The sequence below is a fragment of the Haliotis cracherodii genome, unplaced genomic scaffold (genome assembly GCF_022045235.1).
Source record: "Haliotis cracherodii isolate W230 unplaced genomic scaffold, xgHalCrac1.p SCAF_10, whole genome shotgun sequence".
NCBI lineage: Eukaryota > Metazoa > Mollusca > Gastropoda > Lepetellida > Haliotidae > Haliotis > Haliotis cracherodii.
Window position 1 is genome coordinate 44,020,090 of NW_027266265.1, and position 18,184 is coordinate 44,038,273.

The 18,184-nt window shown below is 40.7% G+C and overlaps 1 protein-coding gene across 1 annotated transcript in view; it reads left to right on the forward strand.

Annotated features, from left to right (window-relative positions):
• LOC139453839 (thyrotropin-releasing hormone receptor-like) overlaps nt 1-18,184 on the forward strand; it is an 85,098-nt gene that overhangs the window by 36,628 nt on the left and 30,286 nt on the right. The window contains exon 2 of the mRNA XM_071235291.1: nt 11,732-11,954. Coding sequence (XP_071091392.1) covers nt 11,732-11,954 — 223 coding nt within the window. The remainder of the gene's footprint in view (nt 1-11,731; nt 11,955-18,184) is intronic.

Sequence of the window (18,184 nt, forward strand, 5' to 3'; positions counted from 1 at the left end):
ATCCTTCTTGTGATCATGATCAGAGGTCCACAATCATAAACCACTGAAGTTCAGTGCTCCATTTAGTATTCTTATTTTCTAATTCGTCCGGACGAACAGAAAACATTTATCAACAACACAATACTTCATTGGTTGCCATCTACCGCAGCCTACAGGCGCCAGGCTTGTTCGAGGATAGGGTGTGCAGTAATGTCTACTTGTTACAAATAGGTATAAACCATCGGAGGTTTGAGGTACTTGGTAGGGAAATCTGCACTCGGTAGTATGTGTATTCATGGATGACTGTACGCCAGGCTCCGGGGTACCGAAGAGGGATAACTTGCATCGACGTAGATCACTCTGGCACGATTCTAATACATCCAGCACCCCAGTGGATCTCCACGCCAAAGAATTCCAGACGTAACATAACCCAGGAAGTCAGTCCGATCTGAAATTGAAACTCGCAATTAATGGTCGAAATTTCACCAAGGAAGCTTTACATTACATCATGTTTACATGATGCTATCCGTCTACCGCCCAGTGGCTAAAATTCTCTGCCGCCCAGTGGCTAAAATTCTCTGCCGCCCGGTGGCTAAAATTCTCTGCCGCCCATTGGCTAAAATTCTCTGCCGCCCAGTGGCTAAAATTCTCTGCCGCCCATTGGCTAAAATTCTCTGCCGCCCATTGGTTAAAATTCTCTGCCGCCCAGTGGCTAACATGGTCTGCCGTCCAGTGGTTAACATGCTCTACCGCCCAGTGGCTAACATGTTCTGCCGTCTAGTGGTTAACATGCTCTACCGCCCAGTGCCTAACATTCTCCTCCGCCCAGTGGCTAACGTTCTCTGCTCCCTCAGTGATTAACATTCTCTACCCTCGGGGCTAACATTCTCTTCCCCCAGAGGTTAACATGCTCCGCCGCCCATAGGCTAACATTCTCGGATGCCTAATGGCTAACATTCTCTGAAGCCTAATGGCTAACATTCTCTGATGCCTAATGGCTAACATTCTCGGATGCCTATTGACTGACATTCTCGGATGCCTAATTGCTAATATTCTCGGATGCCTAATGGCTAACATTCTCGGATGCCTAATGGCTAACATTCTCGGATGCCTAATGGCTAATATTCTCGGATGCCTAATGGCTAACATTCTCGGATGCCTAATGGCTAACATTCTCGGATGCCTAATGGCTAACATTCTCGGATGCCTAATGGCTAACATTCTCGGATGCCTGATGGCTAATATTCTCGGATGCCTATATGGCTAACATTCTCGGATGCCTAATGGCTAACATTCTCTGAAGCCTAATGGCTAACATGTATCATGTTTTCACGTCAACATGGAGATTGAAACCTCAACCTTAACAAAACTTTTTAGTTCATTTGTCATGTTTGTCCTCACTGAACATGATGATGAGAGAGTGAGTGAATCTCGTTTTACGCCGCTTCTGATAATATAGTCGTGGGACACCAGAAATGGATGATGATGAGGAGGAGGAAGAGGAGGAGGAGGAACCTATTGTTTCCGAAAATTGTAAATTCAGTCTTTATCATCTTTATCATCAGTCATCTCATTTTGTGATGTGAGGTGGTAGAAAATTGCACAAATAACAACAAACGTTTAATACTTCGTCAATCGGTAACGCTACAGTGCTGTTTATCACTCATGCCACACGGAAAGGGTATTTCGCTACTTCTACACGAACATCCCAAGGCAAGGGAAGCGGCGGATACATATATTTATGAACAGTTACTTGTGATCCAACAGGTTTATGTTCTGAGAGGCATTTAGAAGTTGGAACAGTGTTTATGTATATCCATTATCTACTAAAAGCAAAACATGGTTAAGATGTTTAGATAATAAAAATACTTTAAAAAATGAGATTGAATAAGTAGAACAGGCACTCGACCATTTTATTGTTTTAAGCTGTATTTTTTTGGCAGACGAAGGTACAGATGGTTCATTTGAGTTAGTTACAGCTACACTATAAACAGGTTAAAAAGCGAAAAAAACATTTCTATATTCGGTAGAAATCTCTGATAAAAGCAGAGTAGATTTACGATTCCGACTATGTCATGAACATGTGTTAATGCATCACTGTCAAATAGTGATGATACCAGGTGTTCGCGTAAAGGTGAGCGTATCGTGCCCACCGGTGGCACCCGTCACAAACACATGCAATGGCAAGTCAATTGTTCACCTGCAAAGACACCGACACGGGAACATGACTACCATAAAATATTTTGAAACCTCTACTAAGGCCTTGTACATGTTGAATGCTGTAGCCTTCATCAAACAACTTCTGAGCAAGGGTTTTATGACGCTCTTTCAAATCTTGGTTGAAAGAGCATGCTCGATTGTATCTCAAATGTTGTCAGATGGAAATAGGTATCTGTTTAAGATATGTACATATAAAATTCACCAATTCACCATGGTTAACATGCTCTACCGCCCAGTGCCTAACATTCTCCTCCGCCCAGTGGCTAACGTTCTCTGCTCCCGCAGTGATTAACATTCTCTACCCTCGGGGCTAACATTCTCTTCCCCCAGAGGTTAACATGCTCCGCCGCCCATAGGCTAACATTCTCGGATGCCTAATGGCTAACATTCTCTGAAGCCTAATGGCTAACATTCTCTGATGCCTAATGGCTAACATTCTCGGATGCCTATTGACTAACATTCTCGGATGCCTAATTGCTAATATTCTCGGATGCCTAATGGCTAACATTCTCGGATGCCTAATGGCTAACATTCTCGGATGCCTAATGGCTAACATTCTCGGATGCCTAATGGCTAACATTCTCGGATGCCTAATGCCTAACATTCTCGGATGCCTGATGGCTAATATTCTCGGATGCCTAATGGCTAACATTCTCGGATGCCTAATGGCTAACATTCTCTGAAGCCTAAGGGCTAACATGTATCATGTTTTCACGTCAACATGGAGATTGAAACCTCAACCTTAACAAAACTTTTTAGTTCATTTGTCATGTTTGTCCTCACTGAACATGATGATGAGAGAGTGAGTGAATCTCGTTTTACGCCGCTTCTGACAATATAGTCGTGGGACACCAGAAATGGATGATGATGAGGAGGAGGAAGAGGAGGAGGAGGAACCTATTGTTTCCGAAAATTGTAAATTCAGTCTTTATCATCTTTATCATCAGTCATCTCATTTTGTGATGTGAGGTGGTAGAAAATTGCACAAATAACAACAAACGTTTAATACTTCGTCAATCGGTAACGCTACAGTGCTGTTTATCACTCATGCCACACGGAAAGGGTATTTCGCTACTTCTACACGAACATCCCAAGACAAGGGAAGCGGCGGATACATATATTTATGAACAGTTACTTGTGATCCAACAGGTTTATGTTCTGAGAGGCATTTAGAAGTTGGAACAGTGTTTATGTATATCCATTATCTACTAAAAGCAAAACATGGTTAAGATTTTTAGATAATAAAAATACTTTAAAAAATGAGATTGAATAAGTAGAACAGGCACTCGACCATTTTATTGTTTTAAGCTGTATTTTTTTGGCAGACGAAGGTACAGATGGTTCATTTGAGTTAGTTACAGCTACACTATAAACAGGTTAAAAAGCGAAAAAAAACATTTCTATATTCGGTAGAAATCTCTGATAAAAGCAGAGTAGATTTACGATTCCGACTATGTCATGAACATGTGTTAATGCATCACTGTCAAATAGTGATGATACCAGGTGTTCGCGTAAAGGTGAGCGTATCGTGCCCACCGGTGGCACCCGTCACAAACACATGCAATGGCAAGTCAATTGTTCACCTGCAAAGACACCGACACGGGAACATGACTACCATAAAATATTTTGAAACCTCTACTAAGGCCTTGTACATGTTGAATGCTGTAGCCTTCATCAAACAACTTCTGAGCAAGGGTTTTATGACGCTCTTTCAAATCTTGGTTGAAAGAGCATGCTCGATTGTATCTCAAATGTTGTCAGATGGAAATAGGTATCTGTTTAAGATATGTACATATAAAATTCACCAACTCTGCAAAGCACTAGACACACATTTCCGTTACTAATACATGAATGTTCGGCGTATGGTTGAGGTTTTGGCAACTGAAACATGTTTAACTTGACATTTGAAAGCCGTATTTCCGTACGTAAGTTAAAAGATGGTATTTGTAAAACAAGCTAAACATTCAAGATGAGAAGACGACATGTAACAAGTTTGGTGAACTATAACAATGACTGAATGAACAATTCTCTATTTAAACACTGACAACAAGCCTTTGTTATAACCGACGGGAGAATGTACGCGTGTCTTCGTCTAAAGCATTACCGCTTTAACTTAGTAAGTTCTTGATACAGCCTTTATAATTATTGACAGAGATCATTCAGGTTTCAGAATAAGCACCAGGACGTGCACGTTGAGTAATGAGTGCACTAATGGCCGCCACTTGCATTAACAACTGCAACACATTTCCTGTACATAGAGTGAACGTAGGGACGTATCCATTGAAGACTGCAGAGGGATCCGCGATTGTTCTGGCTAGGGGGCGCACTTGAGTTTAGAGTTCATCCTTGAATGTTTAATTGTGTTTGAACCTGGACTGAGTGTTGGTCATGGACGAGTCCTGGTTGTAAAATTCAGGGAGTCCAGTTCGAGTCTGGGTCGGGTGAGGAGAAATGTGTTAAACGTCGCGTTCCATATTATTGCACGTGTGTGTGTGCGTGCGTGCGTGCGTGCGTGCGTGCGTGCGTGCGTGCGTGCGTGCGTGTGTGGCTGAGTGTACCAGTCCGAACCTAATTCCGGTTTTATAGTGCTAGCCCACAGAGAAACCATGCCACAACATAGATACCACACTCACACACAGTTTACTGAGACGACTAGTCTTTGTTTTTCCCCTGAATACCGAGCACCAGGCATGGTAAGCGGAATCATCTTTAAAACGTCTTCTGGTATGACGCGGCCGCGACAAAGTAGTTTCAACGTAATGCCAATACATGTCCTTTGTACGATTCCGATTGTATGGACTATAAGACTATAAGAAATGGCACAGCGATTGGGTTTAATGTATCGCTGAACTGACGCTATAACCTGTTTGGGCCTGATGCTAATGTTCGTGAAGATCATGGTTCCAACTCGCTGGTTCATAACAATTGCACCCTATATCATGATGACTGGTCCACCCTGTAAAATACCTCTCTACAATACACCCCATATCAGGATGATTGGTCCACCTTGTGAAAAAAGCTCTCTACAAGACACCCCATATCAGGATGATTGGTTAACTCTGTGAAATAGCTCTCCTCAATACACCCCATATCAGGATGATTGGTCAACCCTGTGAAATAGCTCTCTACAATACACCCCATATCAGGATGATTGGTTAACTCTGTGAAATAGCTCTCCTCAATACACCCCATATCAGGATGATTGGTCAACCCTGTGAAATAGCTCTCTACAATACACCCCATATCAGGATGATTGGTTAACTCTGTGAAATAGCTCTCCTCAATACACCCCATATCAGGATGATTGGTCCACCCTGTGAAATAGCTCTCTACAATACACCCCATATCAGGATGATTGGTTAACTCTGTGAAATAGCTCCCTACAATAAACTCCATATCAGGATGATTTGTCAACCCTGTGAAAATGCTCCCTATAATACACCCCATATCAGGATGATCGGTCAATCCTGTGAAAATGCTCTCTACAATACAAGCGTGAACATATCGCGCCCCTCGTCTGAGCCATACTCATATTCTGTCATCTTCTGTTGAGTGAGTGTGTGAGTCATAAAACGACATTTCAGCTTAATGTGGGAGGAAATCTCAAAGTGATCCGGGTGTCAGACGTTTACCACTTGGCTTAAGCCATGAACACGGATATAGTGCTGACGAACGTAAAAACATACTCGGGGGGGGGGGGGGGGGGGGGGGGGACCTGTATTCCACCTCAGACTTGCTGAAATGCAGCTTCTGATCTCATATGAGAAAAGGGGTCGCTCGTCACTGCTTCTGATGCCAGTTGCCAGTTGTCAAGTTCCATGACAACTGTAGTCTCGCTGTTTTGCCGATAGTAAACTGTAGGAACATCAACGCGGGCAGAGCGTCTGTAATGGATGCCACAGACAGTCCGGAGGGGAAATGAATATTTTCACCCAACCCAGAATAAGGGGAATAAAGTTTTTTTTATTGCTGGATTTGTTTAATGATGTACTCTAGATTATGAAACTGACTGATGACACTCTGTCATCTTTGGGCATTTTGAAATATTCAAGATGGCCGACAAGATGGCCGCCAAAACATGAAAATATCGCTTCCTTGCTAACAGTACGGAATATGATACCACTTTTGGAGCAAATCACTAATATTTTGCTTTCATCTAATTAGAATATGGTATTCTAAATGAACTGGTATCATTTAAAACATAATTTGATTCTTAATTAAGCAAGATAACTGGCAAAATGCCTGTCGAAACATTATAAAAGTCAACAAGCACGGGATTCTTTTTAAGGATAATTGATTATTCTGAACTTTCAAAAATGAATATTGGCTCAAGGTTTTCTTCACATACATACAAACAGTTTAGGTTTCTTCCTCATCATCAATAACACGGTTAGTGAGTGGGTTGAAGCAGACACTGGGGAGGTAACCTGGCTGTATCATCAGTGATGACTGTTTATGTGGTTATGTCTGCTTGTGGTGTGTCTCGGCTACAGTTTTGAACCTGTTTTGCAAATATTGTTGACGATCTTGTGTTGGTATGGTCACACCAGGACACCCACCATGTGGCAAACCATTGGTGTTGTGTGTCCAGGCAGTAAGATGTAGTTCCACTGACTTTCAAGGCAACCATCTATGCACACTGGTCAACCTTTAAACGCTGTTCTCCCGGTAGTATTTGAATAGCTGTTTTAGCAACATACTGACCGACAGGGTTGCAATGTCGCTGCCGAAATGCAAGCAATGAAGTGGCCCATGGAGCGTTCGGTGGACCTGTTGTGACTGCACTGGCGCCGAACACTTTGACAAAATCTCTCGTTTTCGTCACCTTGACGCCATATGTTGCCGTCAGCCACTTAAGGCATATTTAGATTAGTCATTTGTGAAATTCGCTTTTCTTTTTCGGTTCATTGTAATATAAAAGTTGAATTGTTCCAAGGAAGCCCTCTACTTATCTGTATCAAAAGCAGAAAGAAAAATAGTATTTACACAATGTAAATTGATGTAAAATGCCTGTTGCTAATGAGTGAGTGTGTCGGGTTTTACAACGCTTTTAGGAATATTCTAGCAATGTCACAACCGAGAAGTCAGGTATGGGCTTCGCACGTTGATCCCATGAGGGACCTTCAGCTTAATGAGCAAATGCCTTAACCACTAGGCTACCCAACCGCCCCCGGCTATTGACCGTGAGGTAAGCACACGCTTCCTCTGAGCCAACATTCCTACATGATACATAGGCATATACTAGTATGTATGTGATAGGTAGAAGTTGTGAGTTGCTAGATACAAAACATAGGATTAAAACCTCAATTATATTTTCTATTGTATATGTCACCACGTTTCCAGTCTTATAATCACTTCCTCATTCATCTGATGCGGTCCAACTTTTCTTTTCCTCAATCACCATACTGGGATATTAACTTTCCTCATTCATAAGATTCGGGTCCTACATTTCCTCAAAACACTGATTGGGATGCTATTTCCTCATGATCACGATGCTATAATGACCTATATTGTTAAAATTAAGGAAGAGTAGAGGTGGGTCGGTTTTGAGTCATACTAGGAAGTATTATTGACCTTGGATTTACCTGATCCTTCAATTAAAAAAAACATACATTTATCATAGCACATGACGTTCAACTTTCCAAAAGTCAACTTTCCCTTTGTGTGGGACAATATTCCAACATCTCCGGTCTTTGGTATCTACATTTCACAACTTTTGATGTACAATCAAACATGCTCTTTCGAAGAGATTTTCAAAGAGCATCATACAACACTTCCATAAAAAGTTGTTTGATCGGAGCTACATGATTGAAGGCTTCAACAGAGCTTTCAGAATGTTTTATGGTAGACGTGTGGAGGACATTTACAAATTGGACCATAATTATATCCATGCCATTCTGATGTTGACTTGTACCACACGTTCCAGTGTTCATTAGCGGATTGACTTAGCATGTGTTTCTGATGGGTGGAACTGGTGGGGCAGGATACGTTCACATTTTCGCGAAAACCTGGTGACATCACTATTTGATAGTGATTTATAAACACATGCTTATGATAAAGTTAGAATCATACAATCGACTTTTTATGATTTTGGAAAGGGTTTTTTCGCTTTTACTTAAAGAAGAGTTTGGCAATGGTTGTAGCTGTTGGTTACAATGTGCTTATATTTGTGAAACATCATTATGTTATAAATTATATGAAGGCTATTTTCAACTGTAAACACTCTTAAACATATTTTTCCAATGGTCACGTTTCGTGTGGTAAGCTAATGCCAAGTGTGTGGTGCTGAGATAAGATAAGGGGAAATAGGAATCATTTTACTTATATAGCCATGTGCATGCACGTGTGTGTGTGTGTTCGTGTGTCGTGTGTGTGCATGCACTTGTGTGTTCGTGTGTGTGTGTGTGTGTGTTCGTTTGTGTGTGTGTGTGTGTGTGTGTGTGTGTGTGTGTGTGTGTGTGTGTGTGTGTTCGTTTGTGTGTGTGTGTGTGTGTGTGTGTGTGTGTGTGTGTGTGTGTGTGTGTGTGTGTGTGTGTGTGTGTGTGTGTGTGTGTGTGTGTGTGTGTGTGTGTGTGTGTGTGTTCGTGTGTGTGTTAAAAGAGGGAGGGATCTCTCTGGATGGAACGTATCTTCTGTAGAATTTTTGTAACCAACATATGTAGACATGGATAGGTTCTTACAATAGTATTTTAAGGATCCCATTCCACAAAACGATCTTAGCGGTAAGACTGTCGTAAGTTCATGTTAACGTATGGGAGTTGCGAGAGTCGTAGCGCTAAGATCAATTGTGGAACTAGGCTCTTGGTCCCATTCAACAAAGCGAACCTGTTTTTCCTTGTGGCTGATTTCTAGAGGGTCGGTGATTTTCTTTCATCAGCAAAACGGGACTCTTTGAAAATACAGGATATATCCCATGACTTAGACAAAAGCAAGTGAGTTAGTTTGACGCCACTTTACAAAGTATCTCGGTTACATCACGGCGTGTCAACTTAATGCTTGAGGAAAGCCTGTTATAGTGCTGACAAACCAAGGATCATAAGTCGGACGAATCTCAGATTCGAACAATGGTCACTGGTTCCTTTCAACGACCCCATTTAGACGTGTCAAAAACAAAATATGTCAATTTAAAAGTGTGAAACTTGACAAAACAAATTAATGATTAGAGCCAATATATTCATTGGTTTGTAGAGATAATTCAATGTACAGTTCAAAGTTAACATACAGTTTAATATCACAATAGTTGGTATTTTTATTAGGTTTTCCTGTTTTCAATTGGGTTACCATGGCTACATGTCCTTCCTGTCTTTTAATGAAATAATTAAAACAACATAATGATAAAGAAACTTGGAATACAGATCTTTGTGTATTAGTTATTTAACAACTACAAAGCAATACCACAAGCATTTTTTGTGTGTAGAAATACTGTAAGATGTATGTGGTATTGTAACATCATCAAAATTACAAGGATTTCAACCAACATAATTACCGTCTCCATTCCCTTATATCTATTAATTTAAATCCGTATCTCCAATATTTTAATTTTGATACTCAGTAATTATTGTATTTGTGTCCATAAAGGTCATTGTCACATAAAGGGCAGTTTCTTATGGGATGAACAATATGTTTTTACGGGAAAGAAAGGTATGATTTGTTTTTAATCTTATCGGTTAAATCTGAATGACTTTCAACTTAATCATTTAAACACACAATGCATGGTTGTCAAAAGGATATATTATATAGCTCTCTGTATATATCATTTTGACAACCATGCATTGTGTATTTAAATTCCTTCTAGAGTCAGTCAGAATAGCATGACACATGACTAGTTCACTGCAAGGAAGAATCTTCTAGGCATCAGACCGACTCCGTAGTCTTGTGGTAGAGCGTCAGCCCGGAGAGCGGAAGGTCCGGGGTTCGATCCCGGGCCGCGTCATACAAAAAGACGTTAAAAGATTGTACTTGTTGTTACCCTGTCTGGCGCTCGGCATTAAGGGGCTAAAAGAAGGACTGGTCGGCTCGGAGTCAGTATACTGTGTCTGAGTGGGGTATTCATGTTAAACTGCAACATGGTATCTCAGTGAGCTAGCGCTATAAATCGGCATCAGTCCGGACTAGTACAAGCAGCCACACATACACATACACGTGCATGCACGTCGCTATATAAGTGCAATAATCTTGGACGCGACGTTAAACCCAATTTCACCTCACCTCACCTCACCTCACCTCACCTCACCTCACCTCTAGGCATCACAGATTGATTCCAGTACCATTTACCTTTTACCATTTTACCCAGACTGTTACAGGAGTGACATCTAATTAAGGGAGCGGGATATTTACTTCAGTGGGAAATATATCAGAATACATTTTCTTTAAAACATACTTGCATCATCAAGGTTAGACTTAATTATAGGAGTGACATCTAATTAAGGGATCGGGATATTTACTTCAGTGGGAAATATATCAGAATACATTCTCTGTAAAGAAGAAGAATAGTGATAGAAAATATTCGTTTTGGTACAATTTCTACCAATTTAAGTTGTGCAAAAACATTGCCTTAGAGTAAGGGAGGAGGAAATATTCCATAATTGACACACACAAAATACAAAAATGAATCAATGCAAATAAACATTAATGTTGTTTTGATATAGAGAATGGACACAATAAGTAGTATTCAGGGTAAAATTCGGGGTCAGTGTGTAATTTGAAAGATTTTACTGCTTGGGGACAAAAATATGTGCTTATTTTTATTTTGACTCAGACAATCAGTTTGTATGCGCTGACGATTCCGTTTGTAATATCCTACCAATGTCATCTACAATAAACATGTTTGTTACTCCAGTTGACAAGATATGTTCCATCTTGGGAGCCTGAGAACGTCCTTAATCACATGCTCCTGTCAGACTTTAGTCCAGCCAGTTACCCATGTCATAGTGCGGCGTCCATTAAGCGCATATACAAAACACCTTTTCTGTTTACTGATTCTCCAGAATGATAATGGTAACCTCGTATACATGCGAAGTGCAGTCAGTGAGGTCCCTGTGTGCGTACTTGAAGATTATTCACAATTGAATTTGTCATCAGTACATTTTATTGCGGCGTCGGTGGATCGAAGCTTGCGTCTGGTGGATCTGAATTTTTTATTGGCAAAGTCCTTTTGGAGAGTCGTTCGATTATTTTCGGTCATTCCCTTTTTAATACGACGACGACCTTAGAACCATCAATATGGTTTCACGGATGTTAAGTATCGAACCCGGGGAAGCATTATCCATTTGGTTAATCCCCAAACCAGAAAAATGATTTTTATCAAATTACCATCAATGCCCTGAGGCAACCACGGTTAAGAATAAGGGGTTATTAATGAATAAAAGCGATATAATCCTGGCCATAGTCATAAGAACTCCCGGCCCAAAAGAGTCGATTGTACGTTTCCGACTGTATCATGAGCATAAAGGAACGTTTGTTAATACCATAGGGAGATTTATGAGAGAAAAACGTATTGAATTATAAATAACCATTTTCCTTTCCTTTCTAGGTGGTGCGGATGCTGATTGTTGTTGTTTTCGTCTTCGCCACGCTGTGGATGCCATACAGGGTAATGGTGGTCTATAACTCGTTTGCCAGAAAGAAGTACGTGGATCTGTGGTTCCTCCTGTTTTGTCGAACCATGGTGTACATCAATAGTGCCATTAATCCAATCCTCTACAATGCCATGTCGGTCAAGTTCCGTCGTGCCTTCAAGAACCACTTGTGCTGTGGTAAGTTAATCGTTTTCTTACTTTAGAATCTTTACCTCATAGATGTATTGAGTATAATACGTGGGTATAGAATTGTTGCCCCCACGCAACATGTACGGCAGCCGCCATTTGGTCATGACTTGTTTCATATCTTATTGTCTTTTGTTTTACATGTGACTTTTAGAAGACTTTGTTAGATCACACCCATGTGTGGGAGGAATAATTTCTCGATTGTATAGAAGGACCTCTGTATTCCGGACCCTTCTACTCTAGAAACTACATATTCAATTCCTCAATACGACTTGAAATTCAAGGGAGGGTGCAACTCTGCACAACGTCGTGGCGGCCAAGTGTCCGCTGAACTGTGCGTCGAAATACAATATAATCCTTGGGTTTATAACACTTGAGTATATGAAGTCGTTATATTATAGCAGTGATCTGTCTCATTGTCTTATATTATACTGATGCTGGAGATGGCGAATACCTGAGATTGATAATATTTCAGACATACATTGAATGTCTTCGTGTGGAATGGTTTCAAAGAAATGAAAACGTTTATTTGAAACATAAAACTATATCACTTGAAATATGTCCTCTGTGTACATCTGTGTATGCCTCTTTGTATTTATTGCTCGGTAATACTTATAACAGTTATCATTAATACAAATAAATAACTTAAATATATTCTGTATTAAGTGTATAGTCACATATACCATAGTGAAGACATCGCACGTGCTTCAGAACATTGAACTATTTTTCTAATTCAATATGCTTATTATCCATATACTTATTTCTGTAAACAGGTTATGTTTGCTTCATCTGATTGCCCGCTCCTCATTGGATAGGTGGAATAGTTGATTCTGTGACAGCTGCGCATAAAGCACATTGTAAAATTGTCTGTATATTTGCATCAATAAGTCATATTATTTATTGGTGATATTCAGGAGGCTTGATATTTTTTATTCATATACGCCCATCCCTATGCATGCACCCTGACGTACGCACCTGCACAAATCCCCACTAGCACCATCACACATGGCACCGCTTTAGATCACGATTCTGCAGGCAATACCCTTTGTCTTTAACTCTAAATGTGGATGGTCTCTGATCTGAGCAAGGGTATTCAAGTGTGAGTGCTCAAGTACAAGACTTGTCTTAATAATGGGTACATTTTAATTGGTTGTATTGGACAGTGAAACCACGCTGATCCGGCCTGCATCGTGTCCAATGACCTGAGGGATTAACAAGTGTCTGGTTTAACGAATCATGAGTCCTGTGTAATGCCCTTTTGAACGTATGTTGCCAGCTTTATTCGTCCGGGTTTTACGAATTAAGTGGACTGGATTAGATGGTATGGATTAACGGACTGTAAACATTCCCGTATCTTCCCTTCGTTTGAAATACAGAGCTGCACTCGCCTCATTGTCAAATACGTTAAGAGTGCTATTTTAATAAATTAATTTACACTCCCAATAGACAAGTAAATGCACGTTTATCATGTTTATCGGGGTCAATTATATGAATGATCACTGAAAGTCAGTGATGACTCCATGGCTTGTTCAAAGTTTGAACAAACGCTTAAAGTTTGTAAAAGAAATGTAGATATTATTATTATTATTATTATTATTATTATTATTATTATTATTATAATATACAGATTGAAATAAAAAATGCAGTAAAGAGGGTTTGGGTGATCCTGGCCCAGTCAGGCTGGTTAGGCTCATCATCAGCTCAGGGCCCTTGCTCCCTCTACACGCAGCCCAGACAGCGAATGAGACTTCTCCCAGGAAGCGTCGTCTAATCAAACCCACCCACAACATTTTGGAGAATGTGAAGACTCCCCAAAACTGCAGCCTTCTGCATTACCCAGATTGTCAGAAGGGCTGTATTCCTGGTAGCAAACCCGGGTACTCTCCCTTTATTATTATTATTATGTACAAATTAATTTTTTTTTAAATGCATCAAAGAGTGTTGGGGTGATCCTGGCACGGTCAGTTAGATCATCATCAACTCAGGGCCCTTGCCCTCTCCACACGCAGCCCAGACAGTGAAGACTCCCTACGCTTTAGCCTTCTGCATTACCCAGATTGTCAGAAGGGCTGTATTCCTGGTAGCAAACCCGGGTACTCTCCCAATGTCAGTCTGCAGATTGGGAGGTACCAAACCTAAGGCACCGAGATCAATGGGGAGTCGGACAACTTGGTTTTTGCGATGCAAGCATGACATTTCGAAAGCGAGGTCCGCATACTTACCATTTTTTTCCTGAATCTTGTCAATCATATTAATGGCAAAAGGGACAGAAAATTCAATGATATAAATTATTTCCTTGGACAAGATAAGGTTTGTTGGACTGCATGGGTCTTAGACTGTATACTGGCCTATTCAAAATAATTTTGTATTTGTCAAAGAGTATTTATCAGAGAAAGCTTTTTTGTTATCAAAGTTTGAAAAACTATGTGCCTTTACAGAAATATATTTCACATTATCTAACCTTAATGCTTTTTTCCAGAAGATATTTATGTACAAACAATCGCCATCACGTCTAGTCCTAAAGAGAGCGAACTCAGAGGTTAATTATATACCATTCAGGGTTAATCTTATTCGATCTGCCCAAATTGAGCCAATACTAAATATACTTAAAGGATTTCCCCTGAGACCACCTCGTGGTTATGAAAACAATAACCAAAGTCCAACCGTCGGCCTGGTTGAACAAGTAACGTTTCCTCAGTCGGACAATTGTTTCAATTGATGTTGTTCTAATATTGAATCCATGACCCTAAGATGCTCTGCCGAGATGATGCATCTTCAGTACAGCATGGAACATGACCCGTTGGATGGCAACTGTGTAGACCAATCAACACAATAGATGTTTGATTATGGCGACAAAATTCAATTAAATGTCAATTTGCTTTTGATGAAGACGGTTTCCTGATTGCCCGCCTTAACCTTTAGTGGCATCAGCTGCCTAATATCCGCCATCCCGTTTAAACCTCAACAACAGCACTTCTGTTCGCATCTATCAACTAGGTAATTTGTTCAGGGCCCTCGTAAATTTCTGAATGATATTGATTCTTCTGATAACAGAAACCGAGAGTTAAGATGGGGATAGAAAGACACTTTTTCGCCATAATGAAGGCTCTGCAACTACACCTGTGTTACTTGTGTCACTTGTGGCATCGATATTGTGGCATCGATATAAAGTCTTGAGATCGTCTGGTTTGTATACAGGCCGCCGCCGCATGGCGTTAGGCAATAAACTTATGTTTTGTGCAAATTGTTTTACCGGTAGGGCAGAACATGCTTTTCGCGAACAACTCATGTCATCACTGGTTTTTCTGTGGTCTATTCAAATAATTTTCTCAGATACTTTGCCCTTCACGCCCAGTGTAATCTGTTCCGGCGGAAAATCGAGACTTGTTAATCTCTAACGTTTCATATTAACGCTCCGTAAATGAGAAGTCATGAGAATCTGTTAATTCCGGGAGTTGAATCAACAGGCCCTCCATAATGTTGCATCCTGACCTATAGTTCCGTTAGTGTTACTTGTTCAAAATACACGAATGGCCATTGAATTCAGGGCTAGGAATCAACTGCAAGAACAATAAAGTGACGTCATCATGATGGTTTAATCTCAGTTACATCACGGCCTGTCAGCTAGTATTGGGACAGAGTATGGTGCAAGTTGTTACAATGTTCGTGAAATCGCTACGAGTACCAGTTTGGTGCTTGCAGACCAATTTGGGCAATTTTGGGACTCAAACTCGCGTCCAGCGGATCCTGACACTATAAATGAGTGAGTATGGTTTCACGCCGCCTTTAGCAATATTCCAGCAATATCACGGCGGGGAACACCAGAAATGGTCTTCAGACATTGTACGAACCCGGGCCTTCGGCGCGACGAGCGAATGATTTAACCACTAGCCTACCCCACCGCCCCTCTCACACGACAAGCAGGGAGGCACAATAATTACTTTAAACAATTCGACATCCCATGCCCCCGTATCCATAAGCGGCAAAAAAACATGCAAACCGCGGACTGGCATGAAATATCATGTCTCTTTGTTGACCTTCCACTGCAAAATGTAACCCTGCACATAAATCCAGGCGAAAAATAGCCCTTCATTCCCTACTCTGATCAATACAATATACATGTGTGCTGTCAGAAAGATGCATGATATGGCAACCTTTCCATCCAACTTTCCAAATTATGGACCACAAATGCACTTGTATACGTTTGCATGAATATTTGTCGAATGTAACAGTGAAGTATGTAATCCTTTGTACATGATCAATATGATCTGATCAGGACGGCGTAGGCTTCTCTGAACCTCTGACATTTACCAGCAAATCAGGATGTCGAGTGTTCAGTTATGAAGTTACAATTGCTAACTTTAAGTGTTACTATCTTTGGAGATATGGAAGGATTTGCAAATTGCATTTAATGACAATGAAACATCGCTTCGGTTTCCCCTTGGGAAATGAGTTCTTTGAGCTTAGACTTGTGTGATTAAACAGTGTCCCGTTGTGATATTTGAATTAAAGGGTACATGGAAGATGGAAGGGAATATGGAAGATGTAAGGACATATGAAAGACGAAAGAGCACATGGAAGATGGAAGGACATACGGAATATGGAAGGGCATATGGAAGATGAAAGACGATATGGAAGATGGAAGGGTATATGAAAGCTGGAAGGGTATATGGAATATGGAAGGGTATATGAAAGGCAGAAGGGTATATGAAAGATGGAAGGATATATGGAAGATGGAAGGGTATATGAAAGGCGGAAGGGTATATGAAAGATGGAAGGGTATATGAAAGATGGAAGGGTATATGAAAGATGGAAGGATATATGGAAGATGGAAGGGTATATGAAAGGCAGAAGGGTATATGAAAGATGGAAGGGTATATGGAAGATGGAAGGGTATATGAAAGATGGAAGGGTATATGAAAGATGGAAGGGTATATGAAAGATGGAAGGATATATGGAAGATGGAAGGGTATATGAAAGGCAGAAGGGTATATGAAAGATGGAAGGGTATATGGAAGATGGAAGGGTATATGGAAGATGGAAGGGTATATGAAAGGCGGAAGGGTATATGAAAGATGGAAGGGTATATGAAAGATTGAAGGGCATATGAAAGGCGGAAGGGTATATGAAAGATGGAAGGGTATATGAAAGATGGAAGGGCATATGAAAGATGGAAGGGTATATGAAAGATGGAAGGGTATATGGAAGATGGAAGGGTATATGAAAGGCAGAAGGGTATATGAAAGATGGAAGGATATATGGAAGATGGAAGGGTATATGGAAGATGAAAGGGTATATGAAAGCTGGAAGGTTATATGGAAGATGGAAGGGTATATGAAAGCTGGAAGGTTATATGGAAGATGGAAGGGTATATGAAAGGCAGAAGGGTATATGAAAGATGGAAGGGTACATGGAAGATGGAAGGGTATATGGAAGATGGAAGGGTATATGAAAGGATGAAGGGTATATGAAAGATGGAAGGGTATATGAAAGATGGAAGGGTATATGAAAGATTGAAGGGCATATGAAAGATGGAAGGGTATATGAAAGATGGAAGGGTATATGGAAGATGGAAGGGTATATGGAAGATGGAAGGGTATATGGAAGATAGAAGAGCATGTGGAAGATGGAAGCTTCATAACGTTTGACTCATTTACAGAAATTTACTGAAATTTCAAATAAACAGGAGTGAGTGGGTGATTTTTGATTAAATTACTGTTGATGAAGTTATAAAGGAAAATCACAGGCGAAAATGACATATTCTGGAGAAATTGTATTGAACGGGATAAAAGTACACGTAATATAAAAGTGAAATGGTACCAACTGACTACTAGTACAACGAAGCACGGGCTTCCATATCTGTGAAGAATCGAACCTGGGTCGGTAACCGCCGCCAAGCCAACGCTTCAACCACGAGGCACCCCATCGCACTAGGACTGTTGATATCAATTATCTAATGTGTGTTTTGTATTTCAAGATGATAATGCACGTGCTCGTCTTGCTAGAATTGTGACCCAATTCCTTCAGCAGATAAGTTTCCATGTCATGCCATGGCCAGCACTCAGTCCTGACTTTCCCCTATTGAACACGTCTGGGACGTCATTGGCAGACGTGTAGGTCCACCTCAAAATCCACCCTCCACTCTTTATGAACTCGTTGTAGCTCTCATCGAGTCAAGCTGACATTGGTCGACTTATCAGAAGCATGCCTCCAAGGATTCG